This window comes from Rana temporaria, chromosome 2 (assembly GCF_905171775.1).
Source record: "Rana temporaria chromosome 2, aRanTem1.1, whole genome shotgun sequence".
Taxonomy (NCBI): domain Eukaryota; kingdom Metazoa; phylum Chordata; class Amphibia; order Anura; family Ranidae; genus Rana; species Rana temporaria.
In genome coordinates, this window is record NC_053490.1 from 350,146,618 (window position 1) to 350,166,408 (window position 19,791).

A 19,791-nucleotide genomic window follows, 5' to 3' on the forward strand; every position below is an offset into this window, starting at 1 on the left:
GGTTAAGAGTCCAATGATGAGCTCCGGCGTGTTATTTGGATATACTGTATTTATTGGTGTATAACACGCAAATTTTAAATCAAGAACTGTGAAGCAAAATAAGTCAGGTCAGTGCCAATCAATGCAGCCTAATGAGTGCCCATCTGCAGCCTCGCCATTGCCATGAATGCAGCCTCGCCATTCCCATGAACGCAGCCTCTAAATGTGCGATGCTCAGGCATTCGTTGGGGGCTACAAAAGAGATACATGTCCAAATTACCAGTGGGGCCGCATTAAACCAGAATGCGGGCCACAATTGGCCCCCGGGCCAGACTTTGGACATGCCTGCTATAGACACTCTGTTTAATCTCTAAAATTTCCTGAAATGATCACTAAACGTAAACAGCTTTTTTAAGCTGTTTAAGTTTAGTGGTATTTGATCATCTCTGCATTTTACATTTTTTGCACTATAAACAAAAGAAGAGCGAAATAAAATAAAAAACACAATGCGCCAGATTCTCGTAGAAGAGCGTATCTTTGTTCCGGCATAGCGTATCCTATTTACACTACGCCTCCGCAACTTAGATGGGCAAGTGCAGTATTCTCAAAGCACTTGCTCCGTAAGTTGCGGCGGCGTAGCTTAAATAGGCCGGCGTAAGCCCGCCTAATTCAAATGTGGAACAGGGGGGCGTGTTTTATGTAAATGTTATGTGACCTGACGTGATTGACGTTTTTAACGAACGGCGCATGCGCCGTCCGTGGACATATCCCAGTGTGCATTGCTCCAAAGTATGCCGCAAGGACGTATTGGTTTCGACGTGAACGTAAATTACGTCCAGCCCCATTCACTGACGACTTACGCAAACAACGTAAAATATTCAAAATTCGACGCGGGAACGACGTCCATACCTAACATTGGTATGCCGCATGTACGCCTCATATAGCAGGGGTAACTTTACGCTGGGAAAAGCCTAACGTAAACGGCGTATCTGTACTGCGTCAGCCGGGCGTACGTTCGTGAATTCGCGTTTCTAGCTGATTTACATATTTCTAGGTGTAAATCAGAGTACACGCCCCAAGCGGCCAGCGTAAATATGCAGTTAAGATCCGACGACGTAAGAGACTTACGCCGGTTGGATCTAATACAAATCTAGGCGTAACTGATTCTATGAATCAGGCGCAAAGATACGACGGCTCAGACTCAGAGATACGACGGCGTATCTGGAGATACGCCGTCGTATCTCCTTTGAGAATCTGGGCCAATATTTTTTACTTTTTGATTTAATAAATATACATTTTTTTCCTCAGTTTAGACCAGTACGTATTCTTCTACATATTTTTGGTAAAAAAATCGCAATAAGCGTATATTGATTGGTTTGCGCAAAAGTTATAGTGTCTACAAAATAGATTATAGATTTAAGGCATTTTAAAAAATTTTTTTACTGGTAATGGCGGCAAACTGCGATTTTTATTGTGACCGTGACATTGCGGCTGACACTTTTGACACGTTTTTGGGACCATTCACATTTATACAGCGATTAGTACTATAAAACTGCACTGATTACTGTGTAAATGTGACTGGCAGGGAAGGGGTTAACACAAGGGGCGCCGAAGGGGTTAATATGTTCCCTAAAATGTGTTCTAACTGTAGGGGGAGTGGACTCACAAGGGGAGGGGACCGATGTGTGTTCCTCTGTACTGGGAACACACATCGGTCTCCTTACCTCTAAAAGGAGGTGGATCTGTGTGTTTACACACACAGATCCGCACTCCTGCCGTGATCACCGGCAATCGGGATGCCCGGCAGACATTTAGGGGGTTTAAGTGCCCAGTGGTCAAGTAGTTAAAGATGGCCTTGAACGCAAGGTTGATCAAGATCTCAAAAGGATCTATAGCTTGGCCGGAATGGCCTGCAAACCAGCCCTAGCCCTTGCATTTACTTCCAAAGCTATGGGGGCATGGGTAGAAAACGTGGATTCTGTTCTGAAAGGAGTCTCAGAGGAGCTAGCACAAGGTTCAGCAGTGCAAGAGATTAAACTAGCAGTTGCCTTGTTGGGGGAGGCATCAATTGACCTCATTCGTCTGCTGGCTAGATCGATGTTATCTTCAGTCACGGCCAAACAGGCATTATGGCTGCGCCCCTGGCTTGCTAACCCAGCCTCTAAGCAGGCGTAGTGTAAAACCCCCTTTGAGGGGTCATCCTTGTTTGGTAACAAACTGGATAGCGCTATCTCAAAAGGCACAGGACAGGCGCCTGTTTAACCAAAGAAGATCTCAGCATAGACACAGTACAGAGCGCTCGAGAGAAGCACGCTCCTATAATCCCAGATGGGATTTCATAAGAAGTTGGAATTGGAAGAAAGGACAGTTATCCATTCAAAAGTCTGCCAAGAAACAGACACCAGGTGGGCACGAGCCAACTAAGTCCTTTTGAGATTGGGCCCGCCCAGGCAGGTAGGGCAGGGTCTCGCTTACGTCTTTTCCGTCACATCTGGGTGGCCTCGATCTCAGATTATTGGATCATCAAAATGGTCTCTACAGACCACACGTGGTCCTGCACCAAGATTCCTCCCCACAGACCAATGCCCACTTCACTACCACAATCAGAAGAAAAACGACAAGTTCTGCTGTCATACGCAAATGCTCGGAAAGATCAAGGAGCAGTGGTGCCAGTGCAGAAGAATGAGGAATTCCAGGAAGTATACTCCCCCTTTTTTCTAGTACAGAAAAAGAATGGCTCTTGGTGCCCGGTGATAGACCTTACTTTTCTCAACAAGTTCATAAGGCACGAGAAATTCAAGATGGAATCACTTTCGACCATCCAGAAAATAGTTCAACCAGGTGACTGGTTAATTTCAATAGATCTAAAGGATGCATATTTTCATGTTCCAGTGGCAGAAGTATTAGTGTCTCTTATCAAAACAAAAGGGATATGACTGTACCACTACCTGGATGATCTGTTAGTACTATCTCAAGACAGGCAGCAGCTTCTAGTTCACAAGGAACAAGTGATTTCCACACTAATGGAGTTTGGATGGCTCCTAAACCGAGAGAAAAGACAGTTACAGCCGACCAAGTGCCTAATCTACCTAGGAGCCCAGTTCAACACCATAGAGAACACCATTTCTCTTTCAGAAGAAAAAATCCCAGTCATTCGGGAAATAATCTCCCTAGCCCTAGACTCCTCACACCTGAGGGCTTCACAGTGCCTAAAGTCAAGAAGACCGCCTTGTGGAGCGTGACATTACTTCCTCCTGCCTGTGTTTACATTACACCATGCAGAGGAAGCAGATGATTCGCTTGGAGCGATCACGCGGGGTGGCCAGAATCGTGACCGGACCCCCGACCCGAGGGAAGACAGGGACGTATATATACGCCCATGTGCTCACCCGTGCCATTCTGTCAACTTTGTACAGGACGCCAGGGTTGGGTCCTGGACGTAGGGTTGCCACCTCATTCCTTTAAAACAGAACACATATTAATTACACAGGTTCTGTGGCTAATTAAGGTGGTAATTAGACTCATTTGGTGCCTTACCTGCATTAAATTAGCCTCAGAACCTGTGTAATTCATATGTGTTCTGTTTTAAAGGGATGAGGTGGCGACCCTGCCTGGACGGGTGCTATACAGCACCACTATTTGGGCTATGGTCCCTTTAAATAGCGGGAAGAGTGTTCAGGGGGTCACCCAAAGTGGGTGAAGGATTCCAGGTAAGAGTTAATCCAGAGAGGACTGGCTCGCAGTTCTCTCTGTCTTGATAGAGTAATTTGGGGCCTGTAATTCTGGAGGCTCTAAAGTGCTATTTGGGTGGGAAAGAGCCTCCACTCCTAAACACTGAAGAGCCAGCACACAAGGTGTTAACACTCCCAAAGAACCACCCATTTAAACAGGAAGTGGTGGTGAAGGTGTGTGGAAGGAGTGTGGAGATTGCACCTGTGAAGACAAGCTGGGAGTCTGATAGCTGCTGTTCAGAATACAGTGAGAACTTTTTGGAATACAGGGGGCGAAGACCCGTCTACCAACGAATTGTATGTGTTTTGTTTTGACTTATTTTTGGTGTTGAAGATAAGCAGACTTTATTTGATGCTGAAAGCTAAGTGGACTTTTCGTTTATAGTTTTCCTTGTATGCTGAGAAAAGCCTTATTTTTTGTTGACCTATGAATAAAAGCCTTTTTATGTTCAGGTCGAACGGTTTGTGCACTTAATCCCACCGAGCTATAGCCCCCGAACGTTACAACTGGTGTCGAATGCGGGCAAAGTGCATTTGCAGATGCAAAAACCGTTTAAACTAAAAACTGACATTTAAAGAGACAGTGTGCGTATGGCATGTCTTGGGTGAAGTCAGCCCAGACATTGCAAACTACAGGCAAAGGCATGGAGGAGGTCATCAAGGCTCTGGCACAAGCCACCGTGACCCAGCAGCAAGCCACTGTGACCCAGCAGCAAGCGTTGGCAGAGGCAAACCGTCGCCATGAGGAAGCGATGGCTCAGCAGCAAGAAAACACACGACTGCTAGTCACCCAGTTTACGGCTCAGCAGGAGTCCTCTCAAGCACAGGTGGCTGCCTTGCAGGAGGCAGTACAGCGGCTGGTTCAGGGACGAGAGCAAGCGGTCATTGCCGCTAGCAACCCAGTGTCTGTGAGAGCCAGTCATTTTTTACAAAAGTTAACACCCAGCGATGATGTAGAGGCCTTTCTTACCACCTTCGAAAGGATAGCAGAGAGAGGGGGGGCCCTGTGATCAATGGGCTGGCATTATCTGCCCTTTCCTCACCAGTGACCCGCAAAAGGCCTACTTTGATCTCCCGTCTGAGCACATCAGCGACTGTGAGCGACTGAAGGCAGAGATCCTGGCCCGCCTGGGGGTAACCACAGCCGTCCGGGCTCAGAGGATGCATCGCTGGCGGTACAAACCTGACAGACCACCCAGGTCACAAATGCATGAACTGATACAGCTGGTCAAAAAATGGCTGCAGCCCGAAAAGTTGTCCGGTCCACAAATGGTGGAACGGGTGGTGATGGACTGGTACCTGCGGTCCCTGCCAGAGGACCTACAACGCTGGGTAAGCCATGGAGACCCTGCAACTGCTGACCAGCTGGTTGAGTTGGTTGAAAGGTATACCGTTGTAGAGGACTTGCTTGGGCCTGCCAAGCGTCGGGAACCCACGCTAAGGCCAACCACAACACCTAGGAGAGAAGCCCTACCAGACATGGGAACTCGCAGACCTGCATCAGCTTCCGCAGAAGCACGAAGATTGGCGCCAGCCCCAAGGACAGGGGACCTACAGTGTTGGCGGTGTCGGTCCTGGGGGCATACCCGAGCACAATGCCCACTGCAGGAGGAGCCTATGGACTGCGGGACTGGTCGGAGAAGCTCCTTCTATGTGCAAAGTGTGTGTGCCACTCATCTTGATCTGGCTGCAGGACGGTTTGAGTGTGAAGTGTGGGTGAACCACCTTCCTGCCAGGGCTCTACTGGACCCCAGTAGCATGGTAACACTAGTACATGCCAGGGTACTTGGGAGGCTTGGGCCAGTAACCAAGACACTACAGGTAGTGTGTATCCATGGGGACACCAAGGAGTACCCCTTGGTCCCGGTGACTGTTTCCTATGGCCATGCCTCAGTTACACAGGAGGTTGAGGTGGTAAAAAGTTTAATTCATGACATCATAGTGGGGCGGGACTGTCCACTATTTCTGAAACTATGGACCCAGGTACAGATGGGGCTGCCAGGAGAACTGGGGACACTGGACCAGGAAGGGACAGGGTCTGAGGGGTCCGAACCTGAAACCTCCCCAACATACCGCTCTGATATGGAGACACCTGTCACCAATAATGAAACTGCAGAGAATGCTAATATGGAGGATAATGCCCCTGTCCCAGGTCTAGAAACCGAGTTGATCTCTGAGGGGGGGGAAGTCTTCCCATTGAAAGTTATGCTGGGGGAGGATGATGAGGAACTCTCCCAGGTTGAGGAGGGGGAAGGGGAAACATCCTCAAGGCCAGTACATCCAGACCTGGATATATCCAGGTGTGCGTTTGGCACCGCCCAATTACAGGACCCTACCTTGGTCAATGCTCGAGAGCAGGTTTCTGTTATTGATGGGGTCTCACAAATGCCAGGCGCAGATCAGAGGTTTCCTCACTTTGCATTGAAGGGGGACTTGGTGTATCGAGTGGCTGAGATCCAAGGGGAAACTGTAGAGCAGTTGCTGGTTCCCCAACTGTATAAGCGGATGCTCCTTGATCTGGCCCACAACGATGCACTGGGAGGACACCTGGGGGCAGAGAAAACAGAGGTTCCAAACTGTTCCAAATTAAGCAGTTGCGGACGTCCGTCTATCACCCACAGACCGATGGCCTGGTTGAGAGGTTTAATAAAACCCTAAAGTCCATGTTGAAAAGAGTAGTCCAGAAAGATGGTAAGGCTTAGGATATGCTACTCCCTGCTCTGTTGTTTGCTATCCGGGAGGTTCCACAAGCATCCACGGGCTTCTTACCATTTGAATTAGTGTATGGACAAAGGCCCCAGGGGTTACTCGATCTGGTAAAAGAGACATGGGAAAGTGAGTCCTCACCGCATAAAACGGTGGTAGAGCATATCTCTCAAATGCGAGAGAGAGTGGCTAAGGTGATGCCGCTAGTGAGGGAGCACATGCAGAAGGCTCAGGATGCCCAAAGAAGAGTGTATAACAGGTCGGCTAAAATTAGACAGTTCCAAGTAGGAGACCGGGTGGCTGTTCTAATACCCACGGTAGAGAGTAAATTCTTGGCCAAGTGGCAAGGCCCGTTTGAGGTGGTAGAGAAAGTCGGTGAGGTGGACTACAAGGTACACCAGCCAGGGAAAAGAAAACCATACCAGATCTATCATGTTAATTTGTTAAAACCCTGGAGAGACAGAGAACAAGTGTCCGAGGTAGTAGGGGTACAGACAGGGGACCATGCAGGGATCGACCTAGTGCAGGTTGCTGCTACCCTGACTGGGCCCCAAACCCAGCAAACAAAATAATTTTTACAAAGAAATAAGGATATGTTTTCAGGGTTGCCCGGTTGCACCAATGTCATCGAGCATGACATTGTGACCGAGCCGAATGTAAAAATCCGATTAAGGTCTTACCGTATCCCAGAAGCTCATAGGGTGGCAGTGTCGGAAGAGGTTAAAAGAATGTTCGAGCTTGGAGTCATTGAAGAGTCGCAGAGCGAGTGGTCAAGTCCAATCGTGTTGGTACCCAAGCCCAACGGCACCCTCCGCTTCTGCAACGACTTCAGAAAACTTAATGAAATCTCCAAGTTTGACGCATATCCCATGCCATGGGTAGATGAGCTGATTGAGAGGTTAGGTCCTGCCAGGTACATCACCACGCTGGACCTCATAAAATCGTACTGGCAGATCCCCCTGACTAAGGAAGCCAGGGAGAAAACGACCTTCTCTACCCCGGAAGGCCACTTCCAATATAAAAGGATGCCGTTTGGTCTACACTCAGCCCCCGCCACATTCCAAAGGGCCATGGACAAAACTCTGCGTCCACACCAACGGTACGCTTCGGTCTATCTAGATGACATAGTCATCTTCAGCACTGATTGGGAGTCCCACCTTCCCCGGGTTCAGGCAGTCGTAGACTCCTTGAGAAGAGCAGGATTCACCATCAATCCAGAGAAGTGTGCCATTGGGATGGAGGAAGCAAAATACCTAGGGTATATTGTGGGTAGAGGGCTGGTGAAGCCCCAAATGAATAAGGTGGAGGCCATACAGGACTGGCCCCGTCCCCTAACCAAGAAGCAGGTCAGAGCGTTTTTGGGCATAGTTGGCTATTATAGGAGGTTTGTTCCCAACTTCGCCACTATTGCTGCACCGCTGACTGACTTGACCAAAGGTAGAAAGTCAGTGATGATAAAGTGGAACGCCGAGGCCGAGACAGCTTTTCAAAAGCTTAAGACAGCTTTGTGCCAAGATCCGGTGCTTGTAACTCCAGATTTAAAAAAAAGATTTTGTAGTGCAGACATATGCTTCCAGTGAAGGGTTGGGAGCGGTCCTGTCTCAGGAAATCAATGGAGAGGAGCACCCCGTCGTTTTTCTTAGCAGGAAGCTGACGTCAGCTGAGAGAAACTACGCAGTGGTGGAGCGGGAGTGTCTGGCCATCAAGTGGGCTTTGGACTCCCTACGATATTTCCTCCTGGGTAGGAAGTTTCGCTTGGTGTCAGACCACGCTCCCCTTACGTGGATGAGACAAAACAAGCACACCAATGCCAGGGTAACAAGGTGGTTCCTTTCTCTCCAGGAGTTCAATTTCGTGGTAGAGCACAGACCCGGGAGACATCAGAATGCCGATGCCCTCTCCCGTGTCCATTGTATGGTGTCTACTGGTGCCTCCAACACCTCCGCATTGAGGCAGAGGGGGGGATATGTACAGGACGCCAGGGTTGGGTCCTGGACGGGTGCTATACAGCACCACTATTTGGGCTATGGTCCCTTTAAATAGCGGGAAGAGTGTTCAGGCGGTCACCCAAAGTGGGTGAAGGATTCCAGGTAAGAGTTAATCCAGAGAGGACTGGCTCGCAGTTCTCTCTGTCTTGATAGAGTAATTTGGAGAGCATTCCCACTAATAAATAAAAACAAATAACAATACTGAGAATGCTTGGAGAGCATTCCCACTAATTACCAAAATGAGACAACCATAAGAGATAAATTATACTATATGAGAGTTAGATTTTAGACAATAATTTTAGAGCAATAATTCTAGCCCTAGATTTCCTCTGTAACTCAAAACATGTAACCAGTAACAAATTTGAAAACTTTGGCACCATTTCACAAGCGTGTGCAATTTTGAAGCCTGACATGTTAGGTATCTATTTACTTGTAGTAACATCATCTTTCACATTATGCAAAAAAATTGGGCTAACTTAACAAAACTTAACTTAGCAAAAAAATTGCTGCGCAAATACCCTGCCAGATAAAAAGTTGCAACGACCGACATATGCTCTATAATATAAAATATATCAAGCACATAGAACAAAAGTCCAATTGATAAAACAGCGCTAATATTGGATAAAGTCAAACTCCACATAAAATTATATGAATAAAACAGTCCAAAAAAAAAGTTGCAACAGGATCACAGTTCTAAGATGGTAAGTGCTTCTAGGATTGGATTGGTAGTGCACCCTACACCAGTTCCCAGTCTTCACCGCAAAAGTGGGTTACACTCCCCCTCTGGGGTTCACACTCACCAAAAAGCTGAATAACCAGAGCCTTGAATACAAATTCCTCTTAATTAGACTTCCATCATCACACCAGGATCAGCAAGGGTTAATTTCATTCAGGGTACATATAAAACACAAAGGCACTAAAATAGTGTAATCCTGCTTTAATCCTGGAAGATGTTTGTCATCAATCCCAGGAGGCAACAGGCAACTGAAGCAGAGAGAAGCTCTAAGAAATCAGCGTGATGTTGGGGGTGGGCGGGACACGGATGGTCGGGACCCAGCACCCCAAGGGCTATGACACACCAACGCCAGCCAATGGGATGGGATCGGGGGGGGCATTACGTGTATGTGGCCCCGCCCACTTTCTTTAGCGGCCCAATTCATGGCTGGTGTTTGATAGCTGCATGGGCCCGCCCACCCCGGTTCCCGCCCACCCCCGACATCACGCTGACAGCTGGTTTCTGCATTCAGTTACATATAGTGTAACTGAAACACAAATCGGCTCAGTGTGAAAGTGTCAACCAGTCCCATTCAGTGTCACCTGCCATTGCCACCTGCCAGTGCCATTCAGTGCCACCTGCCAATGCCAACCAGTGTCACCTGCCAGTGCCAACCAGTGTCACCTGCCAGTGCCAAACAGTGTCACCTGGCAATGCCAACCAGTGTCACCTGCCAGTGCCAACCAGTGTCACCTGCCAGTGCCAACAGCCAGTGCCAACCACCATTGCCAACCAGTGTCAACCAGTGCCACCCACCACTGCCAACTGACAGTGCCAATCAGTTCCACCTGCCAGTGCCAATTATGCCAACCAATGCCACCTGCCAGTGCCAGCTGCCAGTGCCAATCAGTGACACTTGCCAGTGCCAACCAGTGGCCTAAAATATCGGCCGCAAACTTCGGCATCATATATCGTCTATCGGCCACCCCTATGGGGGCGATGCGTTTTGACGCAATGTGATGCAATTCGATTTGCTGTGCTCAATGCGATTCAATGCGATGTGCTGGGGGAGATGCGATTCGATGTGCTGATGCAATTTGATGTGCTGAGGGTGATGCGATTTGACGGGGAGGGCGATGCAATTTGGTGGGGGGGGCGTTGCGATTTTTGGTGGGTGGCGATGCGATGTGCTGGGGTGATGTAATGTGGCGGGGGCATTGTTATTCGATTGCGATGCGGTGGGGCGATGCAATTCAATTCAATGTGCTGGGGCGATTCGATGTGATGTGCTGGGGCGATGCAATCTCAATGCAATGTGCTAGGGGCAGTGTGATTCAATGTGCTAATGCGATTCGATGTGCTGGGAGCAATTCGATTTGGTGGGGCGATGCGATTTGGTGGGGACCAATGCAATTTGGAGGGGCGCGATGCGATGTGGCGAGGGGATGTGATGTGATGGGGCATTGCGATGCGATTTGATGTGCTGTAGGTGATGTGATTCGATGCAATGTGATGTGCTGGGGCGATGCAATGTGATTTGGTGGGGGAGCGATGCGATGTGCTGGGGATGATGCAATGCGATTTGGCTGGGGTGATTCGATTTGGTGGGGGGGTGATGCGATGTACTGGGACGATTCAATGTGGCGGATGCAATGCGATTCGATGTGCTGGGGCAATGTGATTCAATGTGCTAATGCGATTCGATGTGCTGGGAGCGATGCGGTTTGGTGGGATGCAATGTGGCGGGGGATTTAATGTGATGGGGCGTTGCGATGTGATGCGATTTGATGTGCTGTGGGTGATGCGATTCGATGCGATGTGCTGGGGCGATGCAATGTGACTTGGTGGGGGGGCGATGCGATGTGCTGTGGCGATGCAATGCGGCGGGGAGCGATGAAATGTGCTGGGGTGATGCAATGCGATTTGGCTGGGACAATGCAATTCGATGTGATGGGGGCGATTCGATGTGATGTGCTGGGGCGATGCAATTTGATGTGATGTGCTGGGGATAATGCGATTCGATGTGCTGGGGTGATGCGATTTGGGTGGGGGCAATGCAATGTGGCGGGGGATGCGATGTGCTGGGGGAAATGCGATTCGATGCAATGCGATGTGATGGGGCGATTCGATGTGCTGTGGGCGATGCAATGTGCTGGGGGCAATGCGATTCAATGTGCTGGGTGCGATGCGATTTTGCCGGGGGGGAAATCAATTTGGTGGGAAGCGATGCGATTTGCTGGGGCAATGCAATGTGGTGGGGATGAGATGTGCTGGGGCGATTCGATGCGATGTGATGGGACGATGCGATGTGCTGGATGCGATGCGATTTGGTGGGGGGGCAATGCAATGTGCTGGGGTGATGCAATGTGGCGGGGGGCGATGCAATGCGATTTGGCGGGGGCGATACAATGTGCTGGGGCGATGCAATGTGATGGGGCGATGCGATTTGATGTGCTGGGGTCAATGCGATTTGATGCGCTAATGCAATTTGATGTGCTGGGGCGATGCGATTCAATGCAATGTGATGGGGTGATGCGATTCAATGTGCTGGGGCAATGCGATTTAATGCGATGTGCTGAGGGCAATGCGATTCGATGTGCTGGAGGCAATGCGATTTGGCGGGGGCGATGCGATTTGATGGGGGCAATGCGATGTGCTGGGGCAATACAATGTGGCGGGGGATGCGATGTGCTGTGCGCGATGCGATTCAATGCAATGCAATTTCCTGGGGCGATGCGATTTGGGGGGGCAATGCGATGTGCTGGGGGGATGCAATGCAATTTGGCGGGGGCGTTTCAATTTGGTGGGGGGGCCATGCAATGCGACGGGGGCGATGTGTTGGGGTGATGCGATTCGATGTGTTGGAGGGTAATGCGATCCAATGTGCTAATGCGATTTGATGTGCTGAGGGCGATGCGATTTGGTGGGGGGGAAGCGATGTGCTGGGGCGATGCGATTCGATGCAATGCGATGTGATGGGGACGATGCAATGTGGCGGGGGGGGGGGGTGATGCGACGTGCTGGGGCGATGCAATGCAATTTGACAGGGGGATGCAATGTGCTGGGGGAATATTTTCTTAATTTTAACACGATTATTTATATAACAGAGAAAGTTGTTCGTGAAAATAGTTGTAAATAAGCAGTCTTTGAAATACTCCCACCATCCCATATAACACCAGAACACAAGCCCCATTTTACTTCATAAAGTCGTCTTCAATGCATCTAGATGCATAAATGAATTTTTAAATGAAAAGCTGTACAGAAATAAGTAGCCGCTGAGTGTAGATATGTTTGTGTGTGTATGTGTGTGTGTATATATATATATATATATATATATATATATATATATATATATATACACACACACAGAGAACATGATAAATATATAAGAAGAGATATATTCCTCTGACACTGCCATTGCTATGGAAACCTGACCTGAAACCTATTACACTGCTTGTGCAGCACTGAGCATGTGCGAAATCTGCAAGGCTGAAATCCAGGAAGAAATACAGTCTGGCTTCAGATGCCCACACTTATGATGGCCACGGCCTGCTGCTAGTTTATAAACTTGTAAACAAAACAGACCTTGGTTTACAGATTTACTTTACTAGAATACATTAAGCTTTGGAGAAATCAGGGGGAGTACAAAACTGGCTGTGTATTAGAGGGGTATTTTTATTTAAAAAGTGTAATTTCGGCCGGAACACCACTTTAAAAAAAGTTGTTGACAAAGATGGGGAAAACTGGGACTTCCTGATACCATACTTGATGTTTGCTATCAGGGAGGTTCCCCAGTCCTCTACAGGGTACTCTCCATTTGAGTTGCTTTATGATAGACTCTTAGACATAGCCAAGGAAACTTGGGAGAGGGAGCAGACACCCCACAAAAGTGTAATTGAGCATATCGCCAGTGGTTAAAGAACATTTACTGCAGGCCCAAGCAGCCCAACAGAGAATATACAACAGGGGGGCCCAACTCCATGTTTTCTCACCTGGTGACAGGGTCCTCGTGTTAGTTCCCACTGTTGAGAGCAAGTTCCTGGCTAAGTGGTTTGAAGTAATTGAAAGAGTTGGGGAGGTCAATTACAAGGTGCATCAACCAGGTAAAGGAAGCCCGAACAGATTTACCACATAAACCTGTTAAAGCCCTGGAAGGATAGACTGGCATTAACTGTGAGGTCCCTCCCGGTAACACCTAAGGGTACTGAATCTCCTCTGATCCATGAGGTCATGATTCCAGACACCCTGTCATATTCCCAAAAACAGGAAGCTAGAGAGTTCCTGATAAGGAATAGAGAGAAATTTTCAGAGTTGCCTGGCACGACTTCAGCAGTTCAGCATGATATTGTTACTGAACCTGGGGTCCGTGTCAAGCTCAAACCATACCGAATTCCTGAAGCGAGGAGAAAGGACATCAGTGATGAAGTTTAAAGAATGTTGGAGCTAGATGTCATTGAGGTATCCAATAGTGACTGGTCTAGCCCCATCGTGTTAGTCCCAAAACCGGATGGCACTTGGAGGTTCTGTAATGACTTCAGGAAGCTTAATGCAGTGACAAGGTTTGACACGTACACAATGCCCAGAGTAGACAAACTTACAAGCCAAGGCAAGGCTCGCTATCTGACCACTTTGGACTTGACAAAAGGTAATTGGCACATACCCCTGACTGGTAGCGCCAAAGAGAAGACTGCATTTGTGACCCCAGAGAGGGTTCCTTTCAATATAAAAAAAAATGCCTTATGGGTTGCAAAATGCCCCTGCGACATTTCAGAGGGCCATGGACAGGACCCTAAGACCTCACCGACAGTATGCAGCAGCCTATATAGACGACATAGTGGTACATAGCACTGACTGGGAGTCTCACTTGCCTGGGTCCCCAGGCTGTCCTTGATTCCCTCTTCAAAGAAGGGTTTGGGGCAAATCCCCAAAAATGTGCCATTGGTCTAGAGCAGTGTTTCTCAACTCCAGTCCTCAAGGCGCCCCAACAGGTCGTGTTTTCAGGCTTTCCATTATTTTTCACAGGTGATTTGATCAGTTTCACTGTCCTAGTAATTACCACAGCCATTTCATCTGAAGGAAAACCTGAAAACATGACCTGTTGGGGCGCCTTGAGGACTGGAGTTGAGAAACCCTGGTCTAGAGGAAGCCAAGTATTTGGGCTACACTATTGGCCGTGGTGTCATAAAGCCCCAGGTGAATAAAATAGAAGCCATCCAGGAGTGGCCACATCCTGCAAACAAGAAGCAGGTCAGTGCCTTTCTTGGCATTGCCGGGTATTATAGAAGTTTTATCCCAAACTATATCTGCCCCACTGACAGACCTTACGAAAGGGAAAGACTCCGTAATAGTAAAATGGTCCTCAGTAGCAGAGGAATCTTTCCAAGTCCTGAAGAAGGCTCTATGTGCACAGCCAGTTTTGTACTCCCCCCGATTTCTCCAAAGATTTTTTGGTTCAGATAGATGCATCTGATGTTGGTATCGGGGCAGTACTATCACAGGTACACAATGGGGAAGAACATCCTGTGGTGTACCTAAGTAGAAAGCTTAATGACCATGAAAAAAAGTATGCAGTCATTGAAAAGGAGTGTTTAGCCATTAAGTGAGCCATGGACGCGCTCAGGTACTACTTGTTGGGGCGCCAGTTTGAGTTGATAACTGACCATGCTCCCCTGAAATGGATGGCCCAAAAGGAGACTAATAGACGGGTGAACCGGTGGTTTTTGGCCCTACAAGATTACTCCTTTACTGTAAAACACAGGCCAGGTGTTGAGATGGGGAATGTAGATGCCATGTCCCGGGTTCACTCCTGTTGGGCTACAGGTGTTCCAACCCTGGGGTTGAAACAAGGGGGGAGGATGTGTAGAAGAGCATCCCAGAGATAGCCTGGGAAAGTCCTGTTTGGGGTTTATACATCTCCCAGGCTCCTCTCTTACACATTCAGGGATCTCTGATGCAGGATCCAGTTCAGGTGTTGGTCCTCTCTACCAGGTTAATTAAAGCTCACCTGAGCAGACAGCCTTGGCTCTGCCTGGGAAACACAGATAGTGTTGGTCTGTGAGAGCAATGAGGTTGGTGAATACTTTTGGAGCAGTTAATGTGGACGCTAACAAGCTGTAGGCTTGTTGAACCTGGTAGTGAGGGCTTGTATATATAGTATAGTTAGAGCCAAGACACAGCTAGGTTTTTGTTTAACTGTTTTTGTTCTGTTTGTTTTTTCTGCACACTGTACACCACCTGTAAATAGACTTTGTATATAGCACTAATAAACACTGCACTGTTTTTCACTTATCCTATGGACTTGGTATCTGTGCCTGCTCATCCCAGGGAAGTTTTGTACCCACTACCTGCCCCCACAGGTCACTATATATATATATATATATATATATATATATATATATATATATCTCGTTACATATCTGAGTACGGATCCTCCTTGCATCAGGGTCCCCAGAGAGCCCCCCATACATCAGGGTCCCCAGAGTGCCCCTCCTTACATTAGGGTTCCCAGAGAGCCCCCCATACATCAGGGTTCCCAGAGAGGCCCCCCCAATACATCATGGTTCTCAGAGAGCCACCCCATACATCAGGGTCCCCAGAGAGACCCCCCCATACATCAGGGTCCCCAGAGAGCCCCCCATACATCAGGGTCCCCAGAGAGCCCCGCCCATACATCAGGGTCCCCAGAGAGCCCCCCCATACATCAGGGTCCCCAGAGGGTCCCCTATTTTTTTATTTTCCTTGCATGTCACCCTCAGATCTACAGAAACTAGTGCACTTGTAGTGCAATGTCGATTTGACTTTATAGGTAAAGTTGATCCAGGGAATATCCGATTGACTTATGGGGGATCAGGAGGAATTTTTTTTTTTAACGTTCCTCTGGATTAACTGTGGGTATTGGATATGCACTGTATATGGAGACTTTCTATGTGAAGGTATTTTTGAAAAAAAAAAATTGGTTTGACTAGTTTGGGCCTTTGTTGTTCAACCTGACTATGAAGTTCATGATGCTGTTTCAACATTCATTGAATATTAGGTGGGGGTGTGACATAACATTCCACTTTCCTGAACCAAAAAAAGTGTATGTCACGGTCAGTTGGCAGAGATCACTAGAATGGCTAAAATACAAGTCCTTTCACAAATGAAACAGTAAACATACATGTATCTTATTTTTGTATTCATTTGTGTTCTCTGAGTTTTAGTTGAATTATAACTAATTTGTCATATCTAATGCAATATGTCACAGTGTTTCTTCTTTGTCATGGGCAGTACAACATCAAACATGTTTGTTAATTTTTTAGTTTGCAGAATGTTATTCCCTTGAGTGATTCTGAGCTGGAGATGCCACCAGATCCCGAGTCTCAGCTTCAAGAGCAAGAGAAGCGCATAGAACTATCCTGTACATTGGCAACTGAGGCTTCACGTCGTGGTCGTCTTCTTTCTGGTAATGCCTGGTTCTGTAATGCACTCATATCCACTCCTATTGCAACTCCAAGGGTCCATGCACACTTGGGTTTTTTTTTTCTGCATGTAGAAGCAGCTTTGTGTTATCCAATGTGTCCAAGCACCTTAGGACATTTGGAGGCATATTTTAAAGTCATACTAATGTCTTGTGTTATTTATTCATTTAAAAATCACAAGCATTTTATTGATCTTATTGCAACTCCAAGGGTCCATGCACACTTTTTTTTTTTGAGCACCACTGCTCAGGTGCTCTGTGCAGTGGTTTTGCACAGAGAAGCCCTTGATCCTCCTCTTCTCGGGTCTCTCGTCGGCACTCCTGGCCCCTCTCTTCCTTCTGCCGGGTGCCCCCACAGCAAACAGCTTGCTATGGGGGCACCTGAGCCGAGCCACAGCTTTGTGTGTCCCTTCAGACACGGAGCAGCGGTTCAGCCCAGCCCAATTTCTCTTTTATTGGCTCACTGACTTTGACAGCAGTGGGAGCCAATGGTGTCCACTGTGTGTCTCAGCCAATGAGGAGGGAATGTCCCAGACAGCCGAGCCTCCTGTGCAACATCGATGGATCGACAAGGATTCAGGTAAGTATTAAAGGGCTGAGGGGGGCTGCTGCACACAGAAGGGTTTTTATCCTAATGCATAGAATGCATTAAGATAAAAAAAACTTCTGCATTTAGAACCACTTCTAAGAGGCAGAATCCAGAGTTTAGACGCAGAAAAAAAATAACACTCCTAAGTTGCATTTTTGAGAGGAGTATTATGGCAGGAAAAAAAGCTAAACGCACCTAAACTTGTGTCTAAAACACTCTATGTGAGCATATTTTTCTGTTAAAAGAACTGGAGTTTTTTTTAAACCCAGTGTGCATGGACCCTTAGCAGTATTAGCTTTTAGTCACTGATTTAGAGAGTAGGTCTTCTTTCTTGTGTTGTTCAGTAATTAACACAATGGGGTAGATTTACTAAAGGCAGTCGCTTTAGATCTGAAGGGAAGAGCTGAAATGAGGAGAGGCTCTGCTGATTTTTTCATCCAATCATGTGCAAGCAAAAATGTTATTTTTTATTTTCCTTGCATGTCACCCTCTCAGATCTACAGAAACATGTGCACTTGTAGTGCAAAGTGGATTTGCCTTTATTAAATAAACTCTTATCACAATTACTAGCATTATCTTTTAGTCATTGATTAGGAGAGAGCGTTTAAAATGTAGTTCCAATATTTCAGTTGAATTTGAAAATACTCCACCATGTTTGTTGTGTGTTCCCATTCGTATAGCACATGTAAATTTTTATTTTATTTTTTAAATATTGTTATCTTTATAGGTGTTTGTTTGAAGCAGGTCTCCACAAGCTACACAATTTGAAATGAGGGAACACTCCTTCTGACTCCATGGACAGAGGGACAGACTTTCGCCTCAATAACATACAATGGAGAAGACCAGCTTCTAGATCTTTAGAGCCCTTTCACACGGAGGCAGTTTTCAGGCATTTTAGTGCTAGAAATAGCACCTGTAAAGTGCCTGAAAACTGCCTCCCATGCTGCCTGAATGTAAAAGCCTGAATGCTTTCACACTCAGGTGGTGCACTTGTGGGACGTTGGGCAAAGTCCTGCAAGCAGCATCTTTGGGGTGGGTTGGGAGCGCTTTATATATGCCCCTGCCCATTTCAATGAATGGGCGGAATTTTTGAAGCGCCGCAACACAGGTGTTTTTAACTCCTTCGGTTGCTAGCAGGGGTTAAAAGCGCCCTGCTAGCGGCCGAAAACCGATGCTTAAACAGCAGTAAAGCACCACTAAAACAAGCGGCACTTTACCACTAACATATGGGTGTTAAAGGGGTCTTAACCTTTTTTTAAGACAGTGTTCAAATCTAGTTTGAAGCTGATAATGAGATCTGCCAGACAAATACAGACATTGTTACATGTGGTTAACATTACCTCCACAGCCCACTACTGACTTTTATTGAGCTTTTATGAATTCAAGAAAGAGGTGAACAGAAATCCAAGCAGTACATACAGTCATAAAAATATTGGCACCCAGGAATTTCTGTCAGATAGTATCCCACTTTGCCCCAAAAAGGTTTGCAATTACAAATGTTTAGGCATTCTCATGTTCATTTTTCTGTTTGTACTGGTATGACACACCAAAAGTGGAGAAACAAATAGCCAAATCTAACACATTCCACGCAAAACTCCAAAAATGGACTGCACAAACTTTTTGGCACCCTCAATTTATTATTTGGTATTACACCCCTTGGAAAAATCAATTGCTTCCTGTAATCATCATTGAGTTTCTTACATCTCTTTAGGCCTCGTACAGACGACCGGATCTATCCGCTGGGATTGATCCGCGGATCAGTTCCAGCGGACAAATCCGGTCGTCTGTACGGCCTAGCGGATATTTTTCCGCGGAGATTCGTCCAGCCGATCGATTTCAAGCGGATATAAATTTCTTAGCATGCTAAGAAATCTATCCGCTTGAATCGTGTCGAGCGGATTGATCCGGTCGTCTGTACAGACTCACCGGATCAATCCGTCCGCTCCCATCCATCGTAATGATTCGACGCATGCGTGGAAGTAGTTACCTTCCAGCGTCGCGCACGTCGCCACGTCATCGTCGCGGCACGTCACCGCGGATGTATTCCGCGCGGATTTCGATCTGATGGTGTGTACAGCCATCAGATCCAAATCCGCCAGAGGATTTATCCGCTGGAAACGGTCCGGCGGACCGTTTCCAGCGGATATCCTCTCGTGTGTACGGGGCCTTACTGGAATTTTGAACCACTTTTCTTTCTCCAACTGCTCCTGGTCTCTCAGATTGGAAGGGTTCCTTTTGCCAACTGCTATTTGAAGATATCTCCACAGGTGCTTTACGGGATTTAGATCTGCACTCATTGCTGGCTAGTCCAGTACTCTCCAGCGCTTTGTCTTAATTTTAGCCTTTAAATGCTCCTCTTCTAATATGCTTGTAAATGCCTACTGTGTGTGTGTGTATGGCCACATAGGCCTACATGGAGGTGCATGTAGAGGCTGAAAAGAAAAAAGCCAAATGCCTTTAAAGTGGTTGTAAACCCTCAGGGACAAGTTACACCTACAGGTAAGCCTAGATTAAGGCTTACCTAGGTGCTTGCAATATCTCAGAGACCTACACGGTCTCGGATATATTTACAATTTCCCTGAGCAATGGTTTCTTCTGCACATGCGCCGTCTTGAAAGGGCATGCTG

At 47.3% G+C, this 19,791-nt stretch overlaps 1 protein-coding gene across 2 annotated transcripts in view; it reads left to right on the top strand.

The window, feature by feature from the left end:
- PLEKHA6 (pleckstrin homology domain containing A6) overlaps positions 1–19,791 on the top strand; it is a 1,721,986-nt gene that overhangs the window by 1,498,882 nt on the left and 203,313 nt on the right. Inside the window, exon 21 of one of the 2 annotated variants that reach the window (XM_040339542.1) lies at positions 16,418–16,530. In XM_040339542.1, the coding sequence (XP_040195476.1) occupies positions 16,418–16,444 (27 nt within the window). In that variant the 3' untranslated portion in view covers positions 16,445–16,530. Of the gene's footprint in view, positions 1–16,417; positions 16,561–19,791 lie in introns of those variants that run through there. The other variant, XM_040339540.1, reaches the window with a different exon arrangement.